The 26,773-nt window shown below is 44.6% G+C and overlaps 1 protein-coding gene across 1 annotated transcript in view; it reads right to left on the bottom strand.

Moving 5' to 3' along the window:
• The window catches only part of ATRN (attractin), a 146,590-nt gene that overhangs the window by 16,438 nt on the left and 103,379 nt on the right, over window positions 1-26,773 (bottom strand). The window contains exons 26-27 of the mRNA XM_039723794.1: window positions 17,015-17,093; window positions 3,517-3,624 (exon numbers count right to left, since the gene is read on the bottom strand). Of these exons, the coding sequence (XP_039579728.1) occupies window positions 3,517-3,624; window positions 17,015-17,093 (187 nt within the window). The remainder of the gene's footprint in view (window positions 1-3,516; window positions 3,625-17,014; window positions 17,094-26,773) is intronic.

Here is a 26,773-nt window from a genome sequence, read left to right as displayed (position 1 = left end):
CTTAGAAAAATAATTGCAATATTCAGCACATCTGAACGCACAAAGAGCTGCAGAGAGAAGCTAACAGATTTTGTAATAACTAAGCAAATTTAGTGGTAGATTTGTGATTCAGTGGGTATTTGTTGAGTAGCAAAGAAAGCAAAGCAGCTAGTTACATGTTGCCTAGCTGCAGCCTCTAATAGGAATTGCTTCCCTGCAGGTAAATCACTTTCTATTACTCCTAAGTACCCCAGGAAAACTACTAATTGAAAACACAGTTCTAATACTGTCCAGCTGGAAAACATTAGCTTAGGATGGAACTAGCTTGACACTGTCTGCCAACTGGCTATGGACAATGGAATAGGAAATTAATCTTTTGCAAACAAGACATACCATTTTCCACTTCTCCTTTGTAACCTTCAAATCAACTCGTCATTAACCAACAGCTTTGATTCCCATGGGGAAAGAAAAGCGTCACTGAATTCATGATAATGCAAGTCTGGCTTTCTTGCATTAAAATGAAGACTCCAATTTTGACATAGTGGATGGCAGAGGAACTGGAGGGCAGATACAACATCCAGCACCACAGTAACATTTCCCTCTTTTCTTGGCTAAGAGTTAAAGAACAGCCCGACCACAAAGCAACCACAAAGAGAAGTGCCGTTGTCCAATTCTGTATTGCCCCAGCACATTTTCCTGCAGCACCCTCCTGCCAAGAGCTTTTTCCCATGCAGGTGCAAAAGGGATGAGGAGAAAAACCCAAGCTGCTGGCTAGTGTTAAACCATAACACCCCATACATATTCAGACTGGTTTTTCATTTCTGTGTAAATTCATTTCCATGCAGGGACCAACAGGTCAGACTACCTCAGAAGCATCATTCCCAAGTTACTTCCAACCCACAACCTTCCTGAGCCTCCTCTCCTTTTGTGAAACACTCTGGCCTTTTATGATTACTTTTATTCCCTAGCCAAGTTCTCCAAGATGAGAAAAAACTATACAAAACCCATCAAATCTAGTAACTCTCCTTGTCATGTAGAGGCACCCTTGTTCTGCAGCCACACCTACCAGCAGATGACGGCAGGGGTCCCTGCCCATGGCAGGTAGCTGGAACAGGATGATCTTTAAGCTCCCCTCCAACACAAAACATTGACTGATTTTATGGAGTTACCCATCAGCACAACATTTCAGATGCCCATTCATCTCCTCAGCTCCAGACTACTGTGCAGGATATGTGCCATTGCAAGGATCAGACCTCCTCATTTGTGCCCAAAACTGATTAAGAAACATGTACCTGAGTTATCAGCACAGAGGCAATTACCAGTTCCTAATGGTTTCTGGGTTTAAATAGGATATTTCTCCACAGTCTGTCTTATTATGCTTCAAACCAGCTTCTCCATCCATCCCAGAGGAACCCAAGGAGGCCAGACAAGATGAGAGCAGCAGAACAAGAGGAGGAATAACACGTTCATCAGAACTGAAGAGATCCGGAGTTTATCCTCTCTGTAGTTTGAGTGCAGACAACTTGTCAGAGATCAAAAAGTTTAGAACAGCTTTGTTCTGGCCTGATCCCACAGGAGAGGTGTTTTTAGCTACTTCCAGACAACAGAAGAAGACAAAGGGAAGGGCCCCAGACAGACAGACTGCAACCCAAAACCATCAGCAGCCAAACTACATCCCCACAGATCTGCCTCCAGCTCCATGCAACATCCATATACATCCCATGGCCTTTTTGATGAGCAATGAAATAAAGGTCCAGTCTAATTTAGTGAGTGACAATCTGATTTTGCAAGGGTGGATTCCCAAGTCTTGGTGAGCTGTTAGAGGTAATGACTCCCAGTACCTGCCTCATGACAGGAGGAGGGAAGGAGGGAAGTTATAAAATTATAAAAAATCAGAAAATCTGAGGATCTGGAGTCAAAAGAAAGTCAATGGGGAGGAGAACCAGTCAGAGCATCCACAGAGAGGTCCAGATACTCAATCACCGAATTACTGAGGACCTCTGCAAATTTTACTTTACTTCCACAATGCTCCAAAGCAGGTACAAGACAGGATGAGAGGAGACAGCCTAATGCTGCACCAGGAGAAGTTTAGACTGGAAATTAGGGAAAATGCCTTCCCAGAAAGGGCTGCCCAGCCCTGGCACAGACGCCCAGGGCAGGGGTGGAGTCCCCATCTCTGGAGGGATCTGAGCACCATGTGGTTGTGGCACTTGTGTGGGCATGGGGCAGTGCTGGCCCTGGCAGGGCTGGGGGAGTGGGTGGACTCAATGGTCTTAGAGGGATTTTCCAACCTTAACTATTCTGTGATTCAATATATTGAAAAGCTGCTCCTACACAATGTCCACCCAGAACATGGTGCAGGACACCAATCACACAGAAAAGTATTAAAACTTGCCATGACAGACTATATTTACACACAAATAAGGCAGAGCTAAAGCTATACAGGCAACCTTAATGGTGGCATTTTCTGTACTTAGATCAAGACTTAAAAATTATTACTGACCAAATAGAAGTTTTGGGGTCAGACTGCTTTCATGTGCTTTACAATGATTAAAATCCATGTTTCTTTTTCAAGAACTAGCTCTCTTGTTATAGTAAGAGAGTGTGAGAAACTTAGCACCTGGGCTAATCATGGACTGTCAGAATGGTTTGGGATGGAAGGGAGCTCAAAGCCCAGCCAGTGCCACCCCTGCCAGGGCAAGGACACCTCCAACTGTCCCAGGTCCTCAAGACCAAGTGTCCAAACTGGCATCGGAAATCCCAGGGATGAAGGGGCAGCCACAACTGCTCTGGGCACCTGTGCCAGGGCCTCACACCCTCACAGGGAAGGATTTCTTCCCAACATCTAATCCTTCTTAACCTTAAAGCCTAATGAGAAAAACTTCCAAAAAACTTCAGTCTCAATAACAAAGCAATCCAGCTGCCTTAGATGAGAAAGTAAAATAATCAGTGTATTCAGGTTCTTAATTTTTCCTTTTTGTATAAAAGTCTGTGCTGGTCAAAGTATCACATCAAAAAGATCTTTGAATTAATTCATCACCTCTTAAATATGCTTTTACTAAAAATTCACCATGTTGTGTGTAAGAATGTGCCACCATAATTTCTTCATGCTCTTATTTGCTAATCACAAGATATATTGGAATATATATTTGTAATCAGAAATATGTTAACGTTATCCAGCACACAGACATGATTATATTCACACTTGTCTTGAGATATCACAGGGAAGGGTTTCTATTTGCAGCACCTACAACTATTTCCAGCCCAGTGTTCTCTGGTGTAAAGCTGAAATTCTTCTCTATTTCAAAGCATAAAAACTAACAAGGCAAATCCAACATCAGTATACATTAATCTGAACCAGCCCAAGAGTTATAAGAGAATATCTGAAGGTATAAAAGCAAATTAAAATGGTTCCTGTTGGACCTCCTGGACTTACAGTTTCTTGCAAGTATGTACAAAAACAAGAGGATTTGAGATTGCTGTGTAAAACATCCCTGGTTAATTGTGGTGAGACCATCCCAAAGCCCCAGCTCTCACCTTTATGCTTCCCCCGATGAGATCTGGTGGCTCTTCATCTGTTTCTAAGGCAACGTTGATGGAGGCGAAGGGGCGACTCGCCATCTGTTGCATCTCACGTAGTAGTTGCTAATTTATTAAACAGAAAAATATTATCATCATATTGTTCCAACACAAAGATGAAAGACAAATGTATCTAAAAGGTTTTGCCCAATACAAAGGGACATCAATAAATATGGAAAAATAACCTCCAGGGGCTTGAATGGCCTTAAGAATACAGATAATGGTAAATATTCACATTACTAGAATTTAACAAGTTATTGGAAGTAAAGCTGAAAGCACAATGTGAGCCTGACGCATCTCGGAGGGAAAACTATTTGACTGAGTCTCCATAAAGCAGTTATTTACTTTTTAAGCTGTTGTTTGTCATCACCTGTCTGATTCCCATTCCATAAGATATGTGGGAATCATTTTAAAATTAAACTAGCAGCAGTGTGTAACTACTGTAAGAATGAAGTTGCTATTTTTTATAACAGCACCAGCAAAACACTGTCAGGTTTCTATTGAATAATCCCCTTTTTTTATTGTTTCCTTGCTGAACACAGAAAATGGCAAACATGTCCTTATTGCAAAATGTTTTATTAAAATAAAAAACCTTTTCCTGGGCAATCCCCACAACCCCTCATGACATAACACATCTCTTTTTTGTGCTCTTAAGCACTTCTAAGCATTTCGATGCAGTTTCCCCTTTTTTAACACACAAAAACCAGATACTTTCTACACAGCTGGGCTGGAACCAGCATGTCAGTTTTAGCTGAGCTGTGGACACACTTCTTTTTGGCTCCAGTGACTAATCTCTGATAGTGACAACACAGCCTGACAGGGGAGGCAGAAGCCAGAATTCCATGAGGCAAGGGGTCCAATGGGACTCAGTGTCTCTGTTTAATAAGGGAAGAGGCAAACACTTTGTGCAGTGCTCTTAACCTTAAATGCAGAAACTGCCCAATGCTCTCACACAGATTTACACATTTACCATCACTACTTATTACAGTAATACCAGTTATCCTCTATTTTTAAGCTGGACTGAGGCACCACCAAATGCTCTCTAGAACTCCCACCATTCCCACCTGCATTTTCCCATTAATTCTGGGCAATCTGACACTCCAAGCCCAAACTGATCATTTACAGCACTCAAAAATCCCATAGAAAACCCCACAAAATGCATTGTGCCCCAATACCCCCATGCAGCACAGAAGAGGGTGAAAGTAAGGTGCTGTTAACCAGCAATGTTGTTTGGAACTGATTCCCAGAATCACCCAGTCCCAGAATGGTTTGGATTGGAAGGGACCTTAGGGACCACCCAGTGCCACCCCTTTGCTGGGCTCAGGCCCTGCCGTGGCTCTGGGGTCATTGCTGGGCCTGGAACAGAGCCTGGGCCTGCCCTGACCTCTGCACACTGGGACAGACTGGGACAGACAGACTGGGACAGACGGGGACACACTGGGACACACTGGGACAGACAGGGACACACAGGGACACACTGGGACAGACAGACTGGGACAGACGGGGACACACTGGGACAGACAGACTGGGACACACAGGGACACACTGGGACAGACAGACTGGGACACACAGGGCCAGGCAGGGCTGAGGCCCCTCTCCCTGGGGCTCCTCTCCAGCTGAGCAGCCCCAGCTCCCTCAGCCTTTCCCGGGCACAGGGACGCTCCAGGCCCTTGCTCAGCTGCGCAGCCTCTGCTGGCCCTGCTCCAGGACATCCATGTCCTCCCTCCCGTGCTGAGGATCCAGAGCTGGACACAGCACTCCAGAGGTGCCTCCAGGGCCGGGCACAGGGGCAGGATCCCCCTGCCCTGCTGGAACTGCTCTTCCTGCTGCCCCCAGGTCCCAGTGGCTCCTTGGCCCCCAGGCACAGCTGGCTGTCCACCAGGACCTGCTGGCTGCTCCTCCCCAGGTGCAGGACCCTGCATTTGTCCCTGTGGGATTTCAGCAGGTTCCTCCCTGCCCACCTCTCTGCTGAGGTCCATCTGAAGGGCAGCACAGATCCCCTGGGGCTCCTGCCACCTCTGTGTCACTGGGAACTGCCCAGGAGCCACCCACCCCTCACCCAAATCACTGATGAACCAAACAACACTGCGCCCAGTACAGAGCCTTGGGGCACACCACTGGAGACAGGCCTCCAACTAGACCCTATGCCACTCATTGCCACCCTCTGGGAACATTCTATGGTCTTTGCCAAATCACCTATATAATTTTGAGACTCTTTCACTGCAGAGGACTGTCTCTGTAACTTGGGGGTGCAGGCAGGGCATGACGAGGTCAATGTAGATAAGCTTGGGGGGTGTATGAGCTTCTACGGCTCTCAGTCTAGTTAAAAAAAACTGTAAAATTTTACTGCCATAAAAGGCATGTGGTAAAGTTTTCCTTAATTTTTGAAAGAAAAAAAGAAAGGGGGGAAAAAAAGGCATTTTGAGCAGATTGTAGATACTGTCACGAAGCAAAAACCCAACAAATCCACACAAATGGAGTGTTCGTAAGCAAACTTGTGTGTAACTCACACTTGGGAAAAAGGACACGAGGAGTGTTCGGGTATTTAAAGCACACCAGCAGATTGCAGACGAAAGCAAGTGTGAAACAGATTGCTGGGTTGTTGTTCCTGTAATTGTCCCCTTCAGCTATCGCAAAGTGCTTTGTTTAATGGCTATAAAATCAATGAACAAGCTGTCCTGATGAAGATGTCCAAGAGACTGACGAACTAAAAGCTATTAGTTCTTCAAAGGAAGTTATTTTACTAAAGAAAATGTGCAATTTGGCAACATGACTCCTACTGAAGTCAAAAGTAGCTTTGAGAATATAGAATCACTGGATGGTTTGGAATGGAAGGAATCCCAGAGATTATACAGTTCTATCCCCTCCCACAGACAGACACCTTCCCCTACCCCAGGCTGCCCCAAGCCCCATCCAGGCTGGCCCTGAACGATTTCAGGGATGGCAAGGAAACAGCCCCTCTGGGCACCCTGTGCCAGGGCCTCCCCACAATTCCTAATTCCCAAGATCCCACCCAGCCCTGTCCCCTGGCAGTGGCAGCCATTCCCTGTGTCCTGTCCCTCTGTCCCTTGTCCCCAGTCCCTCTGCAGCTCTCCTGGAGCCCCTGCAGGCCCTGCCAGGGGCTCTGAGCTCTGCCTGGAGCCTTCCCTTCTCCAGGGAACATTCCCAGCTCTCCAGCCTGGCTCCAGAGCAGAGGGGCTCCAGCCCTGCAGCAGCTCCGGGGCCTCCTCTGGGCTCTCTGCAGCAGCTCCACGTCCTCCTGCTGCTGGCCCCAGGGCTGGGGCAGCTCTGCAGCTGGGCTCTCACCTGAGCACAAAAATGCCCAAACCAGATGAAGTCAGAGGTCCAGGATGCAACCAAATCAGCAAATGCCTAAGGGAACATCCTTTTCCTAGCACCAGCTTCTGGTGTAGCACAAGTCATGTTACAAAGTTCCCCCTAAAAATCAAGAACTAATTTAAGAAGCTTTAAGAATTGTTCTATAACTTTAATGTCACAGTGTACCCCAAGGCTTGCACCATGCCTGTTTAACCCAGACATATATCAATCCTTCAATATTTGTTTGGTTTGTCAAAATTTTTAATTAAAAGATTTTATGATGCTGTAAGGGAGAAAATGTGACTTTTCCCCAGTCAAGAGGCTGATCATGGCTTTAAAGTCAGCAGCTGTTAACATCTAGATACTCCAGAACCTGCCTTTCCCTCATTCCTAATGATGGGCTTTCTGAGATTTCAAATAATGAACCTCAATACTCTTTCAAGCAAACCCTGGTTTTCCAGATAACACGATTAATAGGACAACCTGGGAATATTTTAAATCGCTTAGGCCCAAAGAGGATTTTAAAGGCAAAGTGTTTGAAAGCCTTACAAAGAAATCACATCAAAAAGCCTGTCCTGGAATACACCTCTGGCCTTTAATATTTATGTAACCGCAAACTGTGAGAATGTGCACACCTTTCATTTGCATTGAGTGTGATTTTTTTCCATATTGCAGAATTATGGAATGGTTTGGGTTGGAAGACACCTTAAAGACCATCTTGTTCCATCTTGCTTTCTAGAGGGACCCCTTTGGAGGTTTTCTCCCAAATTTGCCCTAAACCAGGATAACCCTCCACTAGACTAGGCTGCTCCTCCACTCTACCAGGCTGCTCCAAGGCCAGTCCAACCCAGCCTGGAACCCTTCAAATAAAGTGATTCCTACCAGGAATATTTTTAATTCACACACACTGAGTAATGGACAATCTAAAATGAAGAGTGTGTTACTGATGGGAGAAAAACCTCCCAAGGAAGTGAGGAAAGCCTTGCCAGGCAGTAGTGCAGGCTCTCTCAGAGAAGACAAACAGCTATTCAGGTTACCAGGTTAATTGACTAATATAACCTGTGCTGTGTTTCCTGACAGGAAAAGCCTGGACATTTTATTCCCACCATAAAGCAGCCACGAGGCTCAGTATAACCATCCTGCTTACGTCCATCTCAGCAACTGCACCTGCAGAGACTGCTTCATGAGCACAGGGCCCCAGGCAGCTTTGGGGATGGGGCCCTGGTATTTTCAGCCATGAAATAACAGTGATTTTTCCAGAAGAAAGTCACATATCCTGGATTTTATTTGCTCCTTATGAAGAATGGCCTTAAAAACAAGCTTATCAAAACAGTGATCTAGAATTCGTATGGAACTCTAGTATCTACATGAGCAATTTGTCTCAATTTTTTTTTTTTTTTTAAAGAAGGAAAACGCACCAGGAAGGAAAACAGTAGGAACTCAAGGAGGACAGCAGTGAAGAACTGGCACAGGTGCCAGAGCAGCTGTGGCTGCCCCTGGATCCCTGGCAGTGCCCAAGGCCAGGCTGGACACTGGGGCTGGGAGCAGCCTGGGACAGTGGGAGGTGTCCCTGCCATGGCAGGTGGAGGAACAAAATGAGCATTAAGGTCCCTTACAATCCAAGCCATTTTATGATTCTAAACCCATGGGTGTGTTAAGTGAGCAGTGGGCATCAAAGAGCTTTCATTTTAATGGACAGTAAAAGCAAGCAGGATCCTGCAGGAAGAGGAGGAAATTCCTGCAGACAGGATGTATTCAGGCCAGGCAGCCTGAATGTCTGCTGGTGTGCCTGGTACCATTGCAGAAGACCACAGTCGAAGGAGGTGAACTTCAACAAGGGGAGCCAGACAAGAGCAATGGTCTGATCACCAGCGGGTTTTGCCCCAGGAAATCTGTAGCTCTAATTTTTCAAGGTATTTCTGAAACTCAAAACCCACTGGTTTTTAGAAGTACAGCTACTCTGAGCATTCTGAGGACATATATTTGGTTTGAGAAGAACATTTGTTGAAGACATTCGCAGAGCAAGCTACACTTCCTTTACTTTGACAGAGTCACAGAATCATTAAGGCTGGAAAACCCTCTAAGACCATTGAGTCCAACTATTAACCCAGCACTGCTAAGGCCACCACTAACCCATGTCCCCAAGTGTCACATCTGCATGGCTTTGAAACTCCTCCAGGAATGGGCAGCTGGGCCAGGACTGGAAAGCCCTTTCTGTGAAAACCTTTTCCTTATATCCACCCTAAACCTCTCCTGGTACAGCTTGAGGCCATTTCCTCTCGTTCTGATGAGACAAATACTATTAGAAGTCATCCTTGAAAATTCATAATGACAAGCTTCAAGGCAGCAGTGAATTTTAGATGGTGCCTCAAAGCTACAGTTATGACCAAGCCCCTGCTGAACTGGGTCTTTGATCCTGGAGTTCTGTACCACCATGGAAAACATCAAGCTCCACTCTGTCATGAACAAGCAAAATCATGCACTGTGTTCTCCATGCTGTCCACAGCCAATTTTAAAACCCGGGAGACTCCAAAATCAGTTGTGTGTTCTGAGCCACACCCCTGCCAGTATCGCACAAAGTCCCAGCTCTGGTGTCACAGCAAGAGAGAAGAATAAGGACGATGGAACTGATGATTAGAGGGAGAGAACACCCTTGAGTAAAGGCTGTTAGTTGAGGTTGTTCAGACTGGTATTTTGAGCTTATTCCTGCAAATCCTTTTTCTTCAAGGGCTCCATTTGAATTCAGCAGGCTGCATGTCCTATTTATGCACAAATAACTATTCCCATATGCACATAAACTATCAACACCCTATTTTCAGGCATGATTAACTCAGCTGGAAGAACACGTCCCAGAACCCACCTGTAATGACATCTCCCAAACCTGCAGCTTGCAGGCTGCTGACAATCAGTGTGGGAAGGGGACACCACCCTCACGGCGTTCCCAAGGACCTGCAGAGAAGGTTCCAGCCCTGGTGGCAGTGGCAGCTTGATGGCTCTGCACGCCTGCAGGGCCAGCTCCAACAGCTGCTCAGGCCCAATGGAATCATGGACTGGGTTAGGTTGGAAGAGACCATAAAGAGCATCTAATCCCACCCCCTGCCATGGCAGGGACATCTCCCACTGTCCCAGGCTGCTCCCAGCCCCAGTGTCCAGCCTGGCCTGGGCACTGCCAGGGATCCAGGGGCAGCCACAGCAAATCAGGGCCTCACACCCTCAGAGGGAACAATTCCTAATTCCCAAGATCCCATCCAGCCCTGTCCCCTGGCAGTGGCAGCCATTCCCTGTGTCCTGTCCCTCTGTCCCTTGTCCCCAGTCCCTCTGCAGCTCTCCTGGAGCTCCTGCAGGCCCTGCCAGGGGCTCTGAGCTCTGCCTGGAGCCTTCCCTTCTCCAGGGAACATTCCCAGCTCTGCCAGCCTGGCTCCACAGGAGAATCCCTGTACAATACTTGGAAGTAACATATAGATCCTACTGTAGGAATATTTGCTTTATGTCATCATAACTTGGTGACCTTGGGGGAAAGGGAGTTACCTTCCAAAATAAAAATTGGCATCAGCAAAAAATAAACATACAAGCCATAAATATTCCATGAAGACGAGCCACAAATGTCTCAGAACTAAGTGATTTAAAGTATTTAACTACAATTACACTAACTACCATATAAGTCAACAAACAAACAATTTTCTCTGACGCTTTCATCATCACTGAAAATTAAGTTTTTAAGCCCCTAGAGCAGTGCACATATTAATGTTAGCTAATTAGTTTTGTAACTGACTTTGCAGGCTATGTTGAAAGAGAGAGGAGGAGAGAATTAATGTTCAAATCCTTCTCAACAGGCATTTCCACACTTCAAAACTACGACAAACCACAAAGCAAAGCTGCTGGGAAGTTGCCTCATGCTGAAATTACAGAAGATATTTAATTCAGGGCTGATTAAGATAAGCAAGTTATTCATCATAATCATGCCCAGTAGGAGGGCATAGAAATCCTGACCTTTAATAGGAAGAATGAGATCATTTTTAAAAGACCAGAAGGATCTAGTCCATGCAGACTAAAATATACACCAATACCTGATAATTATACAATAGCACAGTGAAGCTTTGACTGAGTAGAGCTCTTCTGGAATAATTACACAATCTCCCTGATTTTTCCAAATAACTAAATTAGATATCTGTACAGCTGATGCCTACCATCAGAAAGAGACCGTGGAGTCTGAAATTAGAACAGCTTCAATACACCAGTAGTGGGCTTTTTTAAAAATAAGGTTGAACTCTCCTAGAGCTGGGCTTGCTAGAAACATGAAATTATGGCGTGGTTTGGGTTGGAAGGGACCTAGAAGCCCATCCAGTTCCATCCCCAAACAGAAGGTTTGATGCCATGGGTTGGTATCCCAAGCATGATACTCGAGCTTCATCTTATTTGATACTCCAGCTTGATCTTTGCTCAAGCTCCCACCAGTTCTTCTACAGGATAAAACCAACTGAATTCTCTAGCACCAGCTCCCCTGAGGACTCTGTCACAGGAGCTCCATGGCCTGCCAATGCCACATCTGTGGCTGCCAGCCCCATCTGATGGTGTCCTGCACACAGAGGTTAGGGATCCAGCTGCTCAGCTGGAACTGGCCATCTGCAAGTTCCCCCGAGAGGAGCTGCACTGGGCACAGAATGACAGGAGCATGTTCAAACAAAACCAGACCATCAATTTCCCCCCTAAGCAGGAATCTCTTGTCAGCACTAATATTTTGGGATGTTTTTCCTCTTCAGGGCATCTCTTATTTCTGCTGCAATTTCCTTCAGTTGGTGACCAAAGCCACATGGATCACTGCAGAGCACACAGTGTCTGTATTTCGGAAAAAGCCTCCTGGCACTATGAGCTGGTTCCCATTCATGGATTTTAAATTTAGGGAGAGCGGAAAGTTACGATTATTTGATCTGACCTCCTGCCTAGCACGAGTCACTGAATTGCACCATGTGATTGACCTAGAAAAGGTCCTTCCAAAAGCACTGATTCTGAGAGCCACGTTTCTAAAAATATAAATTATTGGCATTGCCACTCTCACCATTTAAAACAGGAGAAAAAGAGAACAGTTTTTGACTTTTTATCCCCAGTTGCAGACATTGGGTGTTACAGATTGGTTGGGTTTGGAAAGGACCTAAATTTCATCCAGCTCCAATCTCTTGCCATGGGCAGGAACATACTGTTTAAACTTTTGGCTGATCATTTAGAAGATCCTCATCCCATCATGAATCTTCTATGATTCTACAGAAACCTTCTATCAGACTTTAAAAATTCTCTACAAATCCATTTCCCATATGATTCCTTTCTGCAGCCACTGATTTGCCTCACCAAACCTCAATATATTTTTCCTTGGAGAAAATGAGGAATTTGTGATGCTTTAAACTCTTGCTTATCTTGCAGATAACAAATTAACCTTGCAGTGTTGTTCTCCACCATCTGCAACACCCAAAACATTGCTGAGAGTAGTGTGGACACTGTACTCCAATAACTGGTTGCACCTAATAGTAACACTGAGTTCTTATTTTACTACTCATAAATGCAGGAAATGGAAATTTACATATAGCTTTTAAAACACCACAGCCACCATCACTTCCGTCTATTGTCCTGGGAACAGCTATTCTGGGAAGTAAACCCACCTTCACTGCATAAAGAAAAGACATCCAGGTTCATGTTTCCCACTGTAATGAGAGAAATTATTGTGCTTACCACGTGACTCGACCTCCTCAGTCACCTGCTGGCTGTGATTTCTCACTCCTCCAATTCTTGTTTTCCCTACAAACCACCCCAAACCCAAGCTTAATATTTTCTTTTTGCTGACAGACACCAAATAGTGCTGTCAGTGCTATGGAACAAGAAGATCTACGTGGCAAATGACTGCTGGGAGCTTGGAGAATGCACCAGTAAACCCTCCAAAGCACCTGGGACTGCCCAAATCTAGAGAAATTTGTTGCCAGACCTGTTAATATTTCTGCAGAACTTTGACACCAAATTCTTTGGAGCAGATCCTGGTCCAAAACACCACTGAAGACTCTAAATTATGAAGATCCTGAATTACAGTTAGTTGAAAATATTCCAAATCTAAAGCTTTTCTTTGACCAAGCATGCCCTTAATCACATTCTAAGAGAGAAGATCTAAGAGATGAATGAAATACTAAGGGATCAGAGCAGGAAGGGGAAGAAAAGGAGGGCAGGGCAATAAATAACACACAGCACAGATCCCTTGGAACATCTTTGCTGTAAAAACCACAGGAATCTGCTTGCCTATGTGGTATTCTGTGTGCATGGATGCTACAGCAGAGGATGCCAGTGGAAACTGAAGCACGACTGAACTCTGAATACACTTGGGAGGGAGAAAGGTTCCAGCAAGGAGGTCGACACAGAGAAGGATAATTCCTGCAGCAAATCGATACACAAACCCCCTCCTGAATAAATGGGTAAATTGCACAGTAAAAATATTCAGTCTTATATAGCCTTGGTAAGAAAGGAGGCAAAATACAGATCATTTTGTTAAGGGTGAAATGGAGCTCTAGACACCCAAATTTAGTTTTCTCTGTAGGTGCTTGCCATTTTTTATACTTTATATTTTTTTTTATACTCCCCCCACATTCCAAAGAGGCACAGGGAGTGATCCAGCTGACCCTCCCCACCCTGAGTCAGCCACACTCCCTTTGCTGGGAGGGAGCTATTCCCTGCTCCCAGTGAAGGAAACAAAGAAGACTGAGGGTGAAGAGGACTTGGATGCACAAACAGAACAACAGGACAGAAAATTCCTGACAGCAGATGAGCATATTGAAATTCTAACACCATGCTCATACTTTGTGCATTATTCTCTATTACCACTGTGATTCCTTTAACATGTCATTTTCTGCAGACAAGACAGAGAGGTTTCCTATCCCTATATCTTAATGTCATTCAACTCATTCTAAGCCTCCTGTAAAAGCTGCCTTTTTATTTCTATTTTCCCTTTTTAAGATGTCTGAAGATACTCAAACATGGGGCTCAATAGCAAGGGAATAAACACACAGTTTACAATTCCATCTCCTGAATGCCTGATATGACACAAATCATTCCCATTTTTACTGCAGGTCAAGTTTTATACTTTGCAAGGCCTGAACTTCAGTGCAGTGTTCCAAACTCATTTCCCTACAAGCCCACATTGGCTATGCTGTGCCTGCACACCCACAGACCCTTCAGCCTGGAGACTGAGAAGCACTGACCCAGACACCTGCAAGCAGCTGGGCAGAGGTTTAGCTGAAATGCAGAAAAGAAAAGCCAGGACAATCTTGTGTGTTCTACAAGATCCTGATGGAGACTTTGGATTCGTACCATGCTGCCTTCTCTGTAAGGAGCAAAGCAAACCTGGTTTCAACTTGGTTTCAACTAAATGATGCTGCTGTGTTCCACCCCCCAGCCACATCAAGCACTGCTGCCTGCCTTCTCCCAGCACATTTCCCAAGCAATCCTGCCTGTGTAATTTTGACCAGTAAACGTGGCAGCACACTCCCTTCCTGCCCTACAGGTATCTCAGAATAAGCCTCAGCCATCAGCTTTTCACTCAGCACTGCCATAAGGATTTGGGCACTTGCAGTGTTCCTGCTGGAAGCAGAAGGGATGGACAGCTGGGAATTACCAGCACATTCCATCATATCTTACTGGCCTCTGGGCTGAAATCAGAGAGCAAGCACAGAGTTACTACACACATGGGAGGTTACTACAGAGTCACTACAGACATGAGACACAGGTGATTGTAACTTGACTACTGCAAAAATACAGCCCAAACCAGAGAAAGATCTTCCTTCAGGGCTGCAGCATTTTGTGGAATCATGGAACACTTTGGGTTGGAAGGGACCTTGAAGATCTAGTTCCAACCCCTGCCGTGGGCTGGGACACCTTCCACATCCCAGGGTGCTCTGAGCCCTGTCCAGCCTGGCCTGGGGCACAGCCAGGGATCCAGGGCCATTGATCATTATTTAAAATACTAAAGAGACCTTTGGTTGGGTTTATCAAGAATCAGTAAAAAACACCTCTACCTTCAAGCTATAAAATCATCTTAGATAACAAATTCTTGGGTGGACTTTTGCTCCTGGAGAAAGTGTATTAATATATGTAATGATGGCAAAACAAAGATTTTAAACTGTTTTAACAGAAAATGAATAGAACAGCAGAGATTCATGAATTACAAGATAGATTCACTAGATAAAAAGAGAGAGCAAGATAAATAACAGCAAAAGACAGGAATGTGCCTGGAAAACACCACCCTGATGAACTGCCTGTCAAACAGCCACACATGTAGATTGAATTTAGACTGAAACATGCCAATATGTTGCCAGTACTCCAGGGCTGTTTTGGTTTTTTTTTCCTTAAAACATGTATCAGACTGTAACTTAATTTATAGAGACATTTCTCACTTAGGCCACCACTCAAATACTTTAACTCCAAAGCACAGTATTTACTTCTTGGTCTATGTTCCTTATACAATCCTAGATAACATTTAACCCCAGGAGCCACAGGGGATGTTATGCTGACTCCAGCTTAGTTTCTTGCCAAGAAAGCAAGCAGGAAAAAAACAGCTGCCCTGGTAAAAATTTATCTACCTTCAGAGAATACAGAAAACCTCAAAGACTTCCATTATTTCCAAGATTAAGGGTTATCTGTTTGAAAAGCAATGATTATATTCTGCAGTGAGTTCACCACTAAGAGCAGAAACATGTGAAGCAGAAAGGGGAAGAAGAGTTATCAGACATCATCCTGCTTTATTACCAGAGAGGAGCTCCTCATATGGAATAAATTCATATTATTCACACCACTGCACTGCAAAGTACAACCAGCTACAGATTTCTGAAGATATGCAGGAAACAGGGACTTGCAAAGAATTCCAACACCATAAAAATTAATCCCCCAAATCCTCTTGATCAACTCCTACACGGGAACAAACCACGCCTGAACACAACAACGACACGGGTGGGTCTGCAGCTGCCTAGAGCTTCATCCCAGCAGGACAGCTGGGAGGAAAACCTAGAGGAATGGGCAAATCTCACCTGAAAATCCCAAAGTAGGGGAGAAACACATGCCATTCCTTAGGGAATCTGGCCTCAGGTGATGACACATAGATAACTATATACAGAAAGTGCACGTGGACTCGCTCGAGTGATGTCTGGCTTCTCTCATTTTGCATAGAAATAAACAGATCAACACATGAGAAAGCTCCTAAAAATAATTTTACATGCAGCCCAGCCCCAGCTGTGATAGCTGCACGTTCCATGCCCCTAGCACACCAAGAAAACCAGATGGGTGTGTGGGCAGCTGCTTGTGGCACCCAGGACTTCCCCACAAACACAACTGGTGTATGCGAGCATTTGTGCTGACAAATGGGGACTGAGGACACGCTCCTTGTGCCACAGCAATTGGCCACCTCACCTTGGTCACCCTGAGTGCTCCGGGTGGAACAGGACAGCAGGTTCCATTGAGGAGCAAGAAAGAAAGTAGTGAACAAAAATAAACCAGGGATAAACAAGGAGGAACTAGATTTTGGAGTGTAAAGCACTAAGTTACTTACATGATGCAAACACAAAATGTTGTGAAGCTCATTTGGACCATGGGTAGGTGAAGAGGAAATAACTTGGCTCTAAAATTCACATTTTTAAGGAGTAAGCTACTGGGTGGCTTTGCCACCTTTTTTGTATGCTCCTAATGTTCCAGGGGAAAAAAATAACCACCCAAAATATCGGAATAAGATTTATTTTGAAAATAGGGATTTGACTTATTTTTTAATGTATTACACAAATGTTTCTATTTTCTATTTCCTATTTTGAAACAGATATAAAGAATCTTCTAATTTATGTGGTTTGGTACTTAGGCTGTCTAGAAATAGAAGTTCTGGGAATTCAGGATATTCACCCATATTTTTTTAGTGCTTCACAGAAACTGCAGCATCAGGATACTAAAATAACATAATTTGTCACTGAAACTGTAATCAAAAATGCGCTAAAGGCCTAAACAGCAGCATTAACTGAATTAGCTTAGCCTTCAATTTAAGGTTAATGTGATGCATATGTGAATAAATATGCATCTAGAGAGAACAACTATTAAAAAGTTATTTAAGGAACAACACTTTATCTCTCACCTCTCTCCTTCGTGATGCCCAGCAACTTTGTTTAATCTTCCAAACCACAGCTGCCACCAGGAGCAATGACAGGAAACAACTGGAAAGGAAAGGGAAAAGAAAGAAAATAATATTTTATTGCTCTTGCTCTTAACACACTTGCAGCTGAAAAACTCTAATGCAAAGTTAAATGAAAAGTTTGTATATTAGAGATACTCTGAAGAAAGATAATCCAGCACAGTTCAGTGTTTCTTATACCCAGTGAGGAATGACACACTCATTTTCATTATATATATTGTTGTTTCGAAGTTCCTTATCTGATTTCCTTAAATGACAGTAAGGCTGAAAGATTTAATCAGATTTAAAAAGCCACTATTGCCTACCTCTGGTGATATTTTAAGTGAGAGGATAACCCCCAAAAAGAAAAGCCTTGAAAGAAGTAGAGAAAATTGATTATTATTTCCTTTCCAAATTACAAAAATAAGATGCGGCATAGAGCAGGCAGGCTGTTGGAGAGCTACAGGCATTTCTTGATTTCCCCAAATCTGTATTGGTTTTCTTCCTCAAAAGAGGAGGGAAAAAAGATGAATGGATATATCAATTTCTGGGGAAAATGCATGGAAAAAGATATAATAGAAAAGAGTAGTAATAATAATAATAATAATTACAATAATAACCATCTGTATTGACAGATATGATCTTATCACACTGAATGCCTAATGAGCAACTTCAAGGCACGCAAGCCAAGATTAAAATCTGAGCCCCTGTGGAAGCCTCCTTCCTCAAGGACTGCACTGGTGGGTTACAGAAAACATCTCCAAAGCCCTCCCCACATTCCAGCATGTACTGAAAGACAGGTTAAAGGAAACTTTCCATGGAAGGAAGATCAGTCGGAACAGGTGAGTTATGTGTTCAGCTGCAGCATTCACAGGAACCACGGGCTCCCACAGGGTTATCTCTCCAAGAGAGAACCTGCCCAGCACTGCAGGGATGTTCTCACACTGCATCCTGCCAGGAGGGGACAGCCGGGGGGTCGGGCTCTGCTCCAGGGAACAGAGACAGGAGCAGAGGGAACGGCCTCAGGGGAGCCCCAGGGTGGGCACTGGGAAATTCCTCATGGGAAGAGGGGTCAGGCCTTGGAACTGCCCAGGGCAGAGGTGGAGTACCCATCCCTGGGGTAATTTCAAAGCCCTGTGGATGTGGCACTTGGGGACATGGGGCAGTGGGGACAGTGCTTGAACTTACTGATCTCAGAGGGCTTTTCCAGCCTAAAGGATTTTGTAATACTATGACTTGGAAATGCCTATAATTAAACACCAAGATAGGCAGCAGGAACCATTCCCTGAGAAATGCAAAACGTGAGGAGACAGTTCTTGTTGCCATATCACCATCTACAGACTATGTGATATGAAAACTCCATGCATGGGGCACAGACACCCAAAGGCAGCCAGTCAGTGATGGCATTACATTTTTCAGGCTTAGATATACACAGAAATATCTATCTTCACTGTCATACAGCATATAATATTAAAAAATGTGCACTTGTTTGACTTGCATGGCCCTGGCACAGGTGCCCAGAGCAGCTGTGGCTGCCCCTGGATCCCTGGCAGCGCCCAAGGCCAGGCTGGACACTGGGGCTGGAGCACCTGGGACAGTGGAAGATGTCCCTGCCCACAGGACTAGATGAGCTTTAAGGTCCCTTCCAACACAAACCACTCCATGATTTTATGATTTCAGATGCAGTTTATGTGCACCATGAGCTGCTGCCAGGGCTCATCAGTGTGTACCTCCTCAGTACACCTTTGTCTGGGGAAACAAGATGGAAATCCAGAGGGCAGAGGAAAATGCCAGCAATGTCAAAAACACCATTCATCTCAAGCACCTCTGTTAAGTTACCCATTTCAGAGGAGTTTCTCTGGAGGAGTTTCTCAGGATGTCAGACATACAGATGAAGTTGCACTGTACCACCCTCAGCCACAAAGTCAGTCACCTTTACACAACAACATACTCCAGTCTCATGTATCCATCAGACAGCTCCAGAAATACACACAGCAAATGGAAGACACACATCAAAACATGGTGAACTGCTGTAAGGATGGCCCCTTTTTAGGAAAAAAGTGACCTCAGCAATGAAAACTGTTGGACTTCTTATTTTGGGTCGATTTCATAGAATCACAGAACCTATGTTGGAAAAGACCATTAAGATCATCAAGCCCAACCATTATTAACTCAGTACTGCCAAGGCCACCACTAAACCATGTCCCCAGATGCCACTTTTTTGGTGGCACTGTAAATATGTCTCCCTACATATTATTTACTCCTTTGGAGAAGAAAGCCAGAGTGAAGAACTGAGAATCACCTTTACTACTAGATGCCCTTTCCAAAATGCAACACTGCACAAGTCTGCATGTTCCAGAGTCCTTCACTGGTTTCTCTTTCCTGCTCATTTCTGGCACCAGAGCCAAGACTTCTTGAGAAAATACAGAGAGGAATTAACAATTAAAGACTAATAAAAACTTCTCCTAAAATGCTCAACACAGTACCATTGTATTTCAAAGGAACAGCATCATACATCTTTGTATTGTCACAAGGAGGCAGCAAATACCCACAAAAGCTATAAAATCACTAAGGAAATGTATTTTCCTCCTTGAACTAACACCCCTTGGAAGCACTTGGGGAGAAATAAAAGGCAGAGCCTGCTGCAGTCCATCACCTGCTGGAAGAGCCCCAGGGGTAGAGCAAAGTCAAGATCTATTGTTGCGTTTACTCAGCCTAAACCATCCTGAAATAAGTTAAAAGACCTGATGTGGGCATCAGTAGCTTTGAAGAAGGGTTTTTTCCAACTTTCTCTGGGAAAACAACGTTGTAGATATGGAAGCAGCAGAAAGAAGCAGCTGCATGCAGAGAGAGAGGTGTTGGGAAATGATTTGGAGTGAGAGCTGAGGCTGGCAGAGTCCTGGGTAGAGCTGTGCTCTGCCCTGCTCTCTCAACAGCTTCAGACACATCTCTGCCATGAATATCCACCTGCTTACAAATAACTTCCAAAATAAACATTTACTGCAGGATTTGCTTTGCCCTCTCCTCTTTTTTCCTCCAAAAATAACATCCTGCCAAGAGCATCCTTCATCCCAGAAATCCACTCTTCACCCAATCTTCTCTCTGCAGCTTCCCCCATCTCAAATGGCTCCAGGCAGAGCTCAGAGCCCCTGGAGGGGCTCCAGGAGAGCTGCAGAGGGACTGGGGACAAGGGACAGAGGGACAGGACACAGGGAATGGCTGCCACTGGCCAAGGGGAGATTGGGCTGGGATCTGGGCAAGGAATTGCTGGCTGGGAGGGTGGGCAGGGGCTGGGCTGGAATTCCCAGAGCAGCTGTGGCTGCCCCTGGATCCCTGGCAGTGCCCAAGGCCAGGCTGGGCACTGGGAGCAGCCTGGGACAGTGGGAAGTGTCCCTGCCCATGGAAAGGGGGTGCAACAAGGTGATCTTTAAGTTTCCTTCCAACCCAAACTAATCTGTATTTCTGTCAACTGTTGGATTTGCATTTTCCTATAGCCTGTGACACATTCAGTTTGAGACCAGTTAAATTTTTCCAACAGCAAAAAAGGAAACCAGCAAACTCAGGTAAGGAACCAGACTGGAAGGAAGAAGAACCATCAAGAGCCACCTAACACCCTGGAGAGATTTTCATCCCAGGGGAATTTGAACAAGACTCCATTTCAGCTAAGTTTTGCCAAGCAGAGCTGCCAGTGGCTGACACAGTTATAAAAATTAGTGCTTACACAGCATAAATATTGCAATGCATGGAGGAGATACATTTAAATTTTATGGACAATAGTCTATTTGGCAAATAGCTTTATTAATTCATTCTTAATTATTCATTAGATTATTTAAGTACAATAAATGAGCAATGTGGTTATAAATAATCTCTCCTCAGTTGGCTTCAAGACACACATGAAACCTCAGCTGATTAGCTTTCAGGATACCACAGGGTATTCCCACAGTGACACAAAAACCTGAACTTAAACATACTGTCTAGTTTTATTCTGGACTTTAATCTGTTTTTCACCACAGAGAGAATATTCCCTCGACTCCTGGTATCCTTAAAACTTTTCAAACAAGTACACTTTCATTTTTAGATGTCTGGAAAAATCCATCAGCGCTTTACTGTGATGCATTCTCAGGAAGGGAGAAGAAAATCCATCTGGTGTACTAGGGCCCAATTATTAAATCCTCGTGAAATGTTTATCTACATCAGAATTGCTTGTAAAAAATGGCAGCTTTAAACACCAAAATGTACAGCAGCCTCAGTGCTAATGTGCTTTAACATATACAGGTCACTTAACAATTTCAAAAAGCACTGCCATGATTACTAGAAACACAGCCCAAGTTATTTTGATGAATTAGAAGCTATTTAAATGCTATTTACGAGGAAATTTTAATATGCTGGAGAGCTACAGGACACATTTTAAAGTACTGGATGCATTAATCCTTGCAATAATTGGAACAAGTGTATAACATGCACGTGGTTGGTTGGGCTCTGCCAAACAGCTGCCTGCAGCCCACCAAGCCAGATTCCTGACCTCATCCTTCTGCTGAAGTTGGCACAAGGCTCAACAAGCCACAGCTCACCTTTGTTATGGCAGAGGAGGGCTCTGGAGGCAGGGAAGGGGCTGGGGCACAGGGGCATGGGTTAAACCCAGGTGGAAATTAAGCACTGCTAAGACACTCAAACCCTTTCCCTTCTCCCCCACCCTGGTGGCATGGGGAGGAGACGTATGTAAAATCTGTAGGCTGAGAGAACAGTTTAATAATGGAAAACAAAAAAAATACAATAAGTAGCTAATAATAATAATGATATTAAAAAGACAATTGAAAGAAACCAACCGACCAGCTGATGCACAATAAAACTGCCCAGCACCTGCTGATCAGTGCCAGCCCCCCTTCCCAGATCAGACCCCTGCAGGTAACTCCCCCAGTTTACACACTGGGCATGATGCTCTGAGTTGTGGAATATCCATTTGGACAGCTGGGCTCACCTGTCCCAGCTACAATCCCTCCCAGTTTGAGTAACTCCTCACTGGCAGAGCAAGAGAAAAAAACCAAAACCAACAAACTTCTGAGAAAAACAACTTTGCAAAATCCAAATAGCAACACCCATTGGTGTATTGTCAACATTATTCTAACTCTGAACCCAAAACACAGCACTAGAACAGCTCCTGAGAAGAAATTAACTCTATCCCAGCCAAAACCAGGACAGCAAATCTGATGAGAATCCCTGAGGGAGATGGGAAGGGGCTGCAGAATCCCTGAGGGAGCTGGGAAGGGGCTCAGCCTGGAGCAGAGGAGGCTCAGGGGCCCTTGTGGCTCTGCACAGCTCCTGCCAGGAGGGGACAGCCGGGGGGGTCGGGCTCTGCTCCAGGGAACAGGGACAGGAGCAGAGGGAACGGCCTCAGGGGAGCCTCAGGGTGGGCACTGGGAGGAATTTCCCCATGGAAAGGGGGTCAGGCACTGGGAGTGCCCAGGGAGGGTTGGAGTGCCCATCCCTGAGGGATTTCACAGCCCTGTGGATGTGGCACTTGGGGACAGGGGCAGTGGTGGCAGTGCTGGGGGGGGGTGCTTGAACTTGCTGATCTGAAGGCTTTTCCAACCTCAGTGATCTTATGATTCTATTCTATGATTATGGAGGAAGAAGTAAAGAGTGCTGAGAACATGGAAATAAGGAAGTTATGGATGCTGTTAATCTTCTTCATTTTGTTAGAAATAATGTGAAGATATTCCCAAGCTTTTTCTTTTTCTAATAAAAATAAAAAAGGGGGACTCAGACTATATTTTAAGCATATATTTAGTAATGCCATTTGTGCTGCAGTAAAAAATTATTTAATAAGCAACAAGAGTAAATAAAATATCTGCATCATAACTACAGATTTGAATTACTGCAGGAGGCCATTCCCACTTAATGAAAACACTGGGAATATACATATAGTCAGGGAAAACAATACACAACACATAAAACCATCTGCCTGAGTCCTGTACTGAGCAAACAGTGCTCCTGCTCAAGTTTTTCTGAGGAACAACTCCAATTATTTGTATCAAACTAAAACGACACCATTTCTGTTTGATATTCAGACCCTAATAGGGGCACATGAGGTTTGATGTGCCACCACAAAAACACTAAACTGGCAGCTTTTGTTCCATTTGTGAAATAACACCCATTTTTCTAACAATCATTGTAAGGCTTCAGTGGGACATGTTGGATCATGGAATCACACACTGCTTTGGCCTGGGAGGGACCTTATATCCAGCTTCAACCACTCTGCCATGGGCAGCAACACCTCCCTCTGGACAGGAGCAGACACTGGACTCCCTTAGAAGGATGTTTCAAGGACAGATAATGAAGACAAGGCAAACAGCAGGCAAGAAACAAAATGAGCTGTGCATGTGAGACCCAGCAGATAAGTGCAGCAGAGGACACCTGAGGTATATGGTAAATCCATGTAGTAAAGCTCAGGATGAGATCACAGAATCAATCATGGAATGGTTTGGCTTGGAGAGACCTTGAAAGGCCATCTAGTCCAAGGCCTCTGCTGTGAGCAGGAACATCTTCAACCAGGTCAGACTGCTCAGAGCCCTGTCCAGCCTGAAGTGGAATGTTTCAATGATGGGGTATCCACCCTTCTCTGGGAAGCCTACTCCAGTGTCTCACCACCCTCACCATAAAAATTTTTTCCCGGATCTAGTCTTAATAGACCCTCTTTCAATTTAAAGTCATCACCCTTTGTTCCATCACTACAGATCCCACTTAAATGTCCATCCCCATCTTCCTTTGAACCCCTTTTAAGGATGTAGAGATCCCAATAAGGTCTCTCAAATGCTCTCTAGGCTGAAGGTTGAAAGGAAGAAAACGAAAAGGGAAGAATGGAAGAAGGGAAGAGAAAGAAAAAGGTGGAAAGAAAAAGGGGGAAGGATTATTGGGCAGTAATATGTGCTTACAACGCCACAAATATTTTTACATCTTCTGTACATAAAGGTACACTGGTGATTAATACCTGTAATAGGTGTGCTGGCTATTTTTTGGAAGATAAAGAAGCACAGATATGAATTAAAAACGTTCACTACAAATTGTCAAACTATGTACTGAAAGACAGCTGCACAATCTGTAAATTAAAGAGCTGTGTTATGAAAAGCAGAGAGGAGGAAAGAGAAAACCAGTTTCCTTGCAGTTCATTAGCTTTGCAAAGGTTAATAATGGTTGGAATATCATTTCTCCTCTGGCTCTGATTATAATGCAATATTAACGACCTCAGAACTTCACCGTTCTACCCAACCTTTATCCACTGACATTTTCTTAGCTTAAAATAACACATTCATGTGTACAAACTAAGGGTCATACACAGCCCCCTGCCTGGCTTGGTGCTGAACTCCAGGAATCCAACAGCCCCTCTAAATGTGAGGCACAGCCCACTGATCACAGTAGTCAGCTCCTAAATGAAATGAAAACCAGTCCCGTGTCCTGCTCCACACTGCCTGCTGCTGTTGGAATGCATGACCAGGCTCCTGCTTTCCCATGCCCCTGTGCACCCCACAGGCAGCCCAGCCAGTGCCGGGGATACCAAAACCCAGCAGTGCTGGGGCTTGGCAAGCTCACAGCACTCTGCAAGGACTGCACTCACCTAATTCATCTCAATTGTCAGCAGTGAAATTGAAAATCCCCCGGGGTCCCTCCCAGGTGCTCCACACAGCTCAAGGCAGAGATGATGCCTCCAGCTGCACAGCAGAAAAGCACAGTTAGGATGGACCTAACTGTGGACCAAGTGGGGGAAGTGGCTTCCAGAATACAGAAATGTGCCACAGCATCTCCAGCTCAGAAAGATTTCCCAAATTCATACAGTCACAGAATGGCTTGGGTTGGAAGTGATCTTAAAAATCACCTTGTTCCAGCCCCCCTGCCATGGGCAGCCAGGGACACCTTCCACTGTCCCAGGCTGCTCCAAGCCCCATCCACCCTGGCCTTGGACACTGCCAGGGATGGGGCAGCCACAGCTGCTCTGGGCAACTCCTGCATTTCCTGCAGAACAGCAAAATGAAGCAACACCCTTAAATATGCAAACAAATATAGAAAGCATCTAAACATCTATTTTCCAGAACAACATCTCTTCAGGTCTCCATTACACCTAAGAAACTGATAAATATCCCAGGTTTTGAGTTTGGTGTTAAAGGTACCAACTGGTTTTAGGTTTTCACAAAGCATTTTCCCTGCTTCCATTTTAGGGAGCAAATTCTCAGCCAACTGTTGCTTATTAACAGGACGGGGGCTCTCAGGTATTAGTTATTTATGGTCTGCCTTGAATCCCACAGTAATTATGAAATGTGCCCTAGAGCATTAAAAATGCAAATGTTTCAATAGTTTCCCCTACACCCAGTGAGATGAATCACACTGTTCTAATCCACTGGTTAATTAGGGAGTTATGGTGACTGTAAAATAAAACACCTGGAGAGAAGCTTAGGCGTAGTGAAAGAATCAAAGAATTTCTAGCACACTATAAATGCTTAACTAGAAACACCAGTAAACTGTCTTCTCCCAAATCCACATATTCTTATTCCTCTGGCTTGTTAGTATGTTAAATACTATCGCGACATTACTTCTCAAGGAGATCCATGTGATAACAGTGATGGAGGAAAGGAAACTTGCAGCCTTTGGACATGTAGGCTCAGCTGCATGTGCCCACCGAGGCACACAGTGCATTTATCTTCTGCTTCAGCCTGGGACTGGAATCATGGAAGGATTTGGGTTGGAAGGGACTTTAAAGCACATCCAGTGCCACCCCTGCCATGTCAGGGACACCTCCCACTGTCCCAGGCTGCTCCAAATGTCCAGGCTGGCCCTGGGACACTGCCAGGGATCCAGGGGCAGCCCCAGCTGCTCTGGGAATCTCTTCCAATAATGAATCTGGAGCAATCCCTCATCCTGAGGAATTTAAACCCTCATGTGCAGATGTAGTTGGGTCTGTAAAGCACTAATGGACAGGTTTTGTAGTGCAGATTTATCTTACACAATTAGAAAAGAACTAAGGAATCAACTGCTTCCCTCTTCATTTTCCTAATAAGCAATTACCCTGCCACAGAGATTTTTAGGGAAGATGTTGACTGTGAATAATTCAGCAAAACAAACTGTTAAGCCTGAGCCAGGAGTAACAGCCTACTCTGCTCCAATGGCAGGAAGGTGGTGGTTCAAACCCACTGATTCCCAGGGACTGCACTAAAGCAGATTCTACTCTCTAAAAGCTCCATATGAAAAAAAATTGATATAAACCACTTGTCTGAAGGATCTGTCTGGAGCTTCTTGCTTTAATTAAATTTAGCATGAAATCTAAAGCAAGATATTATTTTCACTGCTCATTTTATACCAGGCATAATATTGCCTACTTTAGAAGAGGCTGTAAAACCTGGAGCAGTGTTTACTCCATGTGTATCCCTCCTGTAGGACTCCTTATCGATCAGGTATTGGTTTACACTTCTGGAGTATTAGCAATCTCGAAAACAGAGGCCAATACACTGGATTTTGAAGCTTTGAAGAGAGGGCCTGCTGTGCTTTGGAACTGTTTCACCTCTTTGTTAGGTCTGTATGTTTTGGAGGAATGAAGAGGAGACCAGTATTGAAATGGCTTCTGTTGGTTCCCACTCTGAGGGAATCATCAGCTCACTTGGCACTAAGAAATTAACTTAGAGCTGTGTGTGAAAAACAGAAGTATTTGGCTTCTATTGAACTGTAACATATGCTTGT

This window comes from Passer montanus, unplaced genomic scaffold (genome assembly GCF_014805655.1).
Source record: "Passer montanus isolate IOZ18808 unplaced genomic scaffold, ASM1480565v1 scaffold109, whole genome shotgun sequence".
In the NCBI taxonomy this organism is placed as follows: domain Eukaryota; kingdom Metazoa; phylum Chordata; class Aves; order Passeriformes; family Passeridae; genus Passer; species Passer montanus.
Note: the sequence above shows the minus strand (reverse complement) of the source record. Positions and strands in the feature narration are given on the sequence as shown.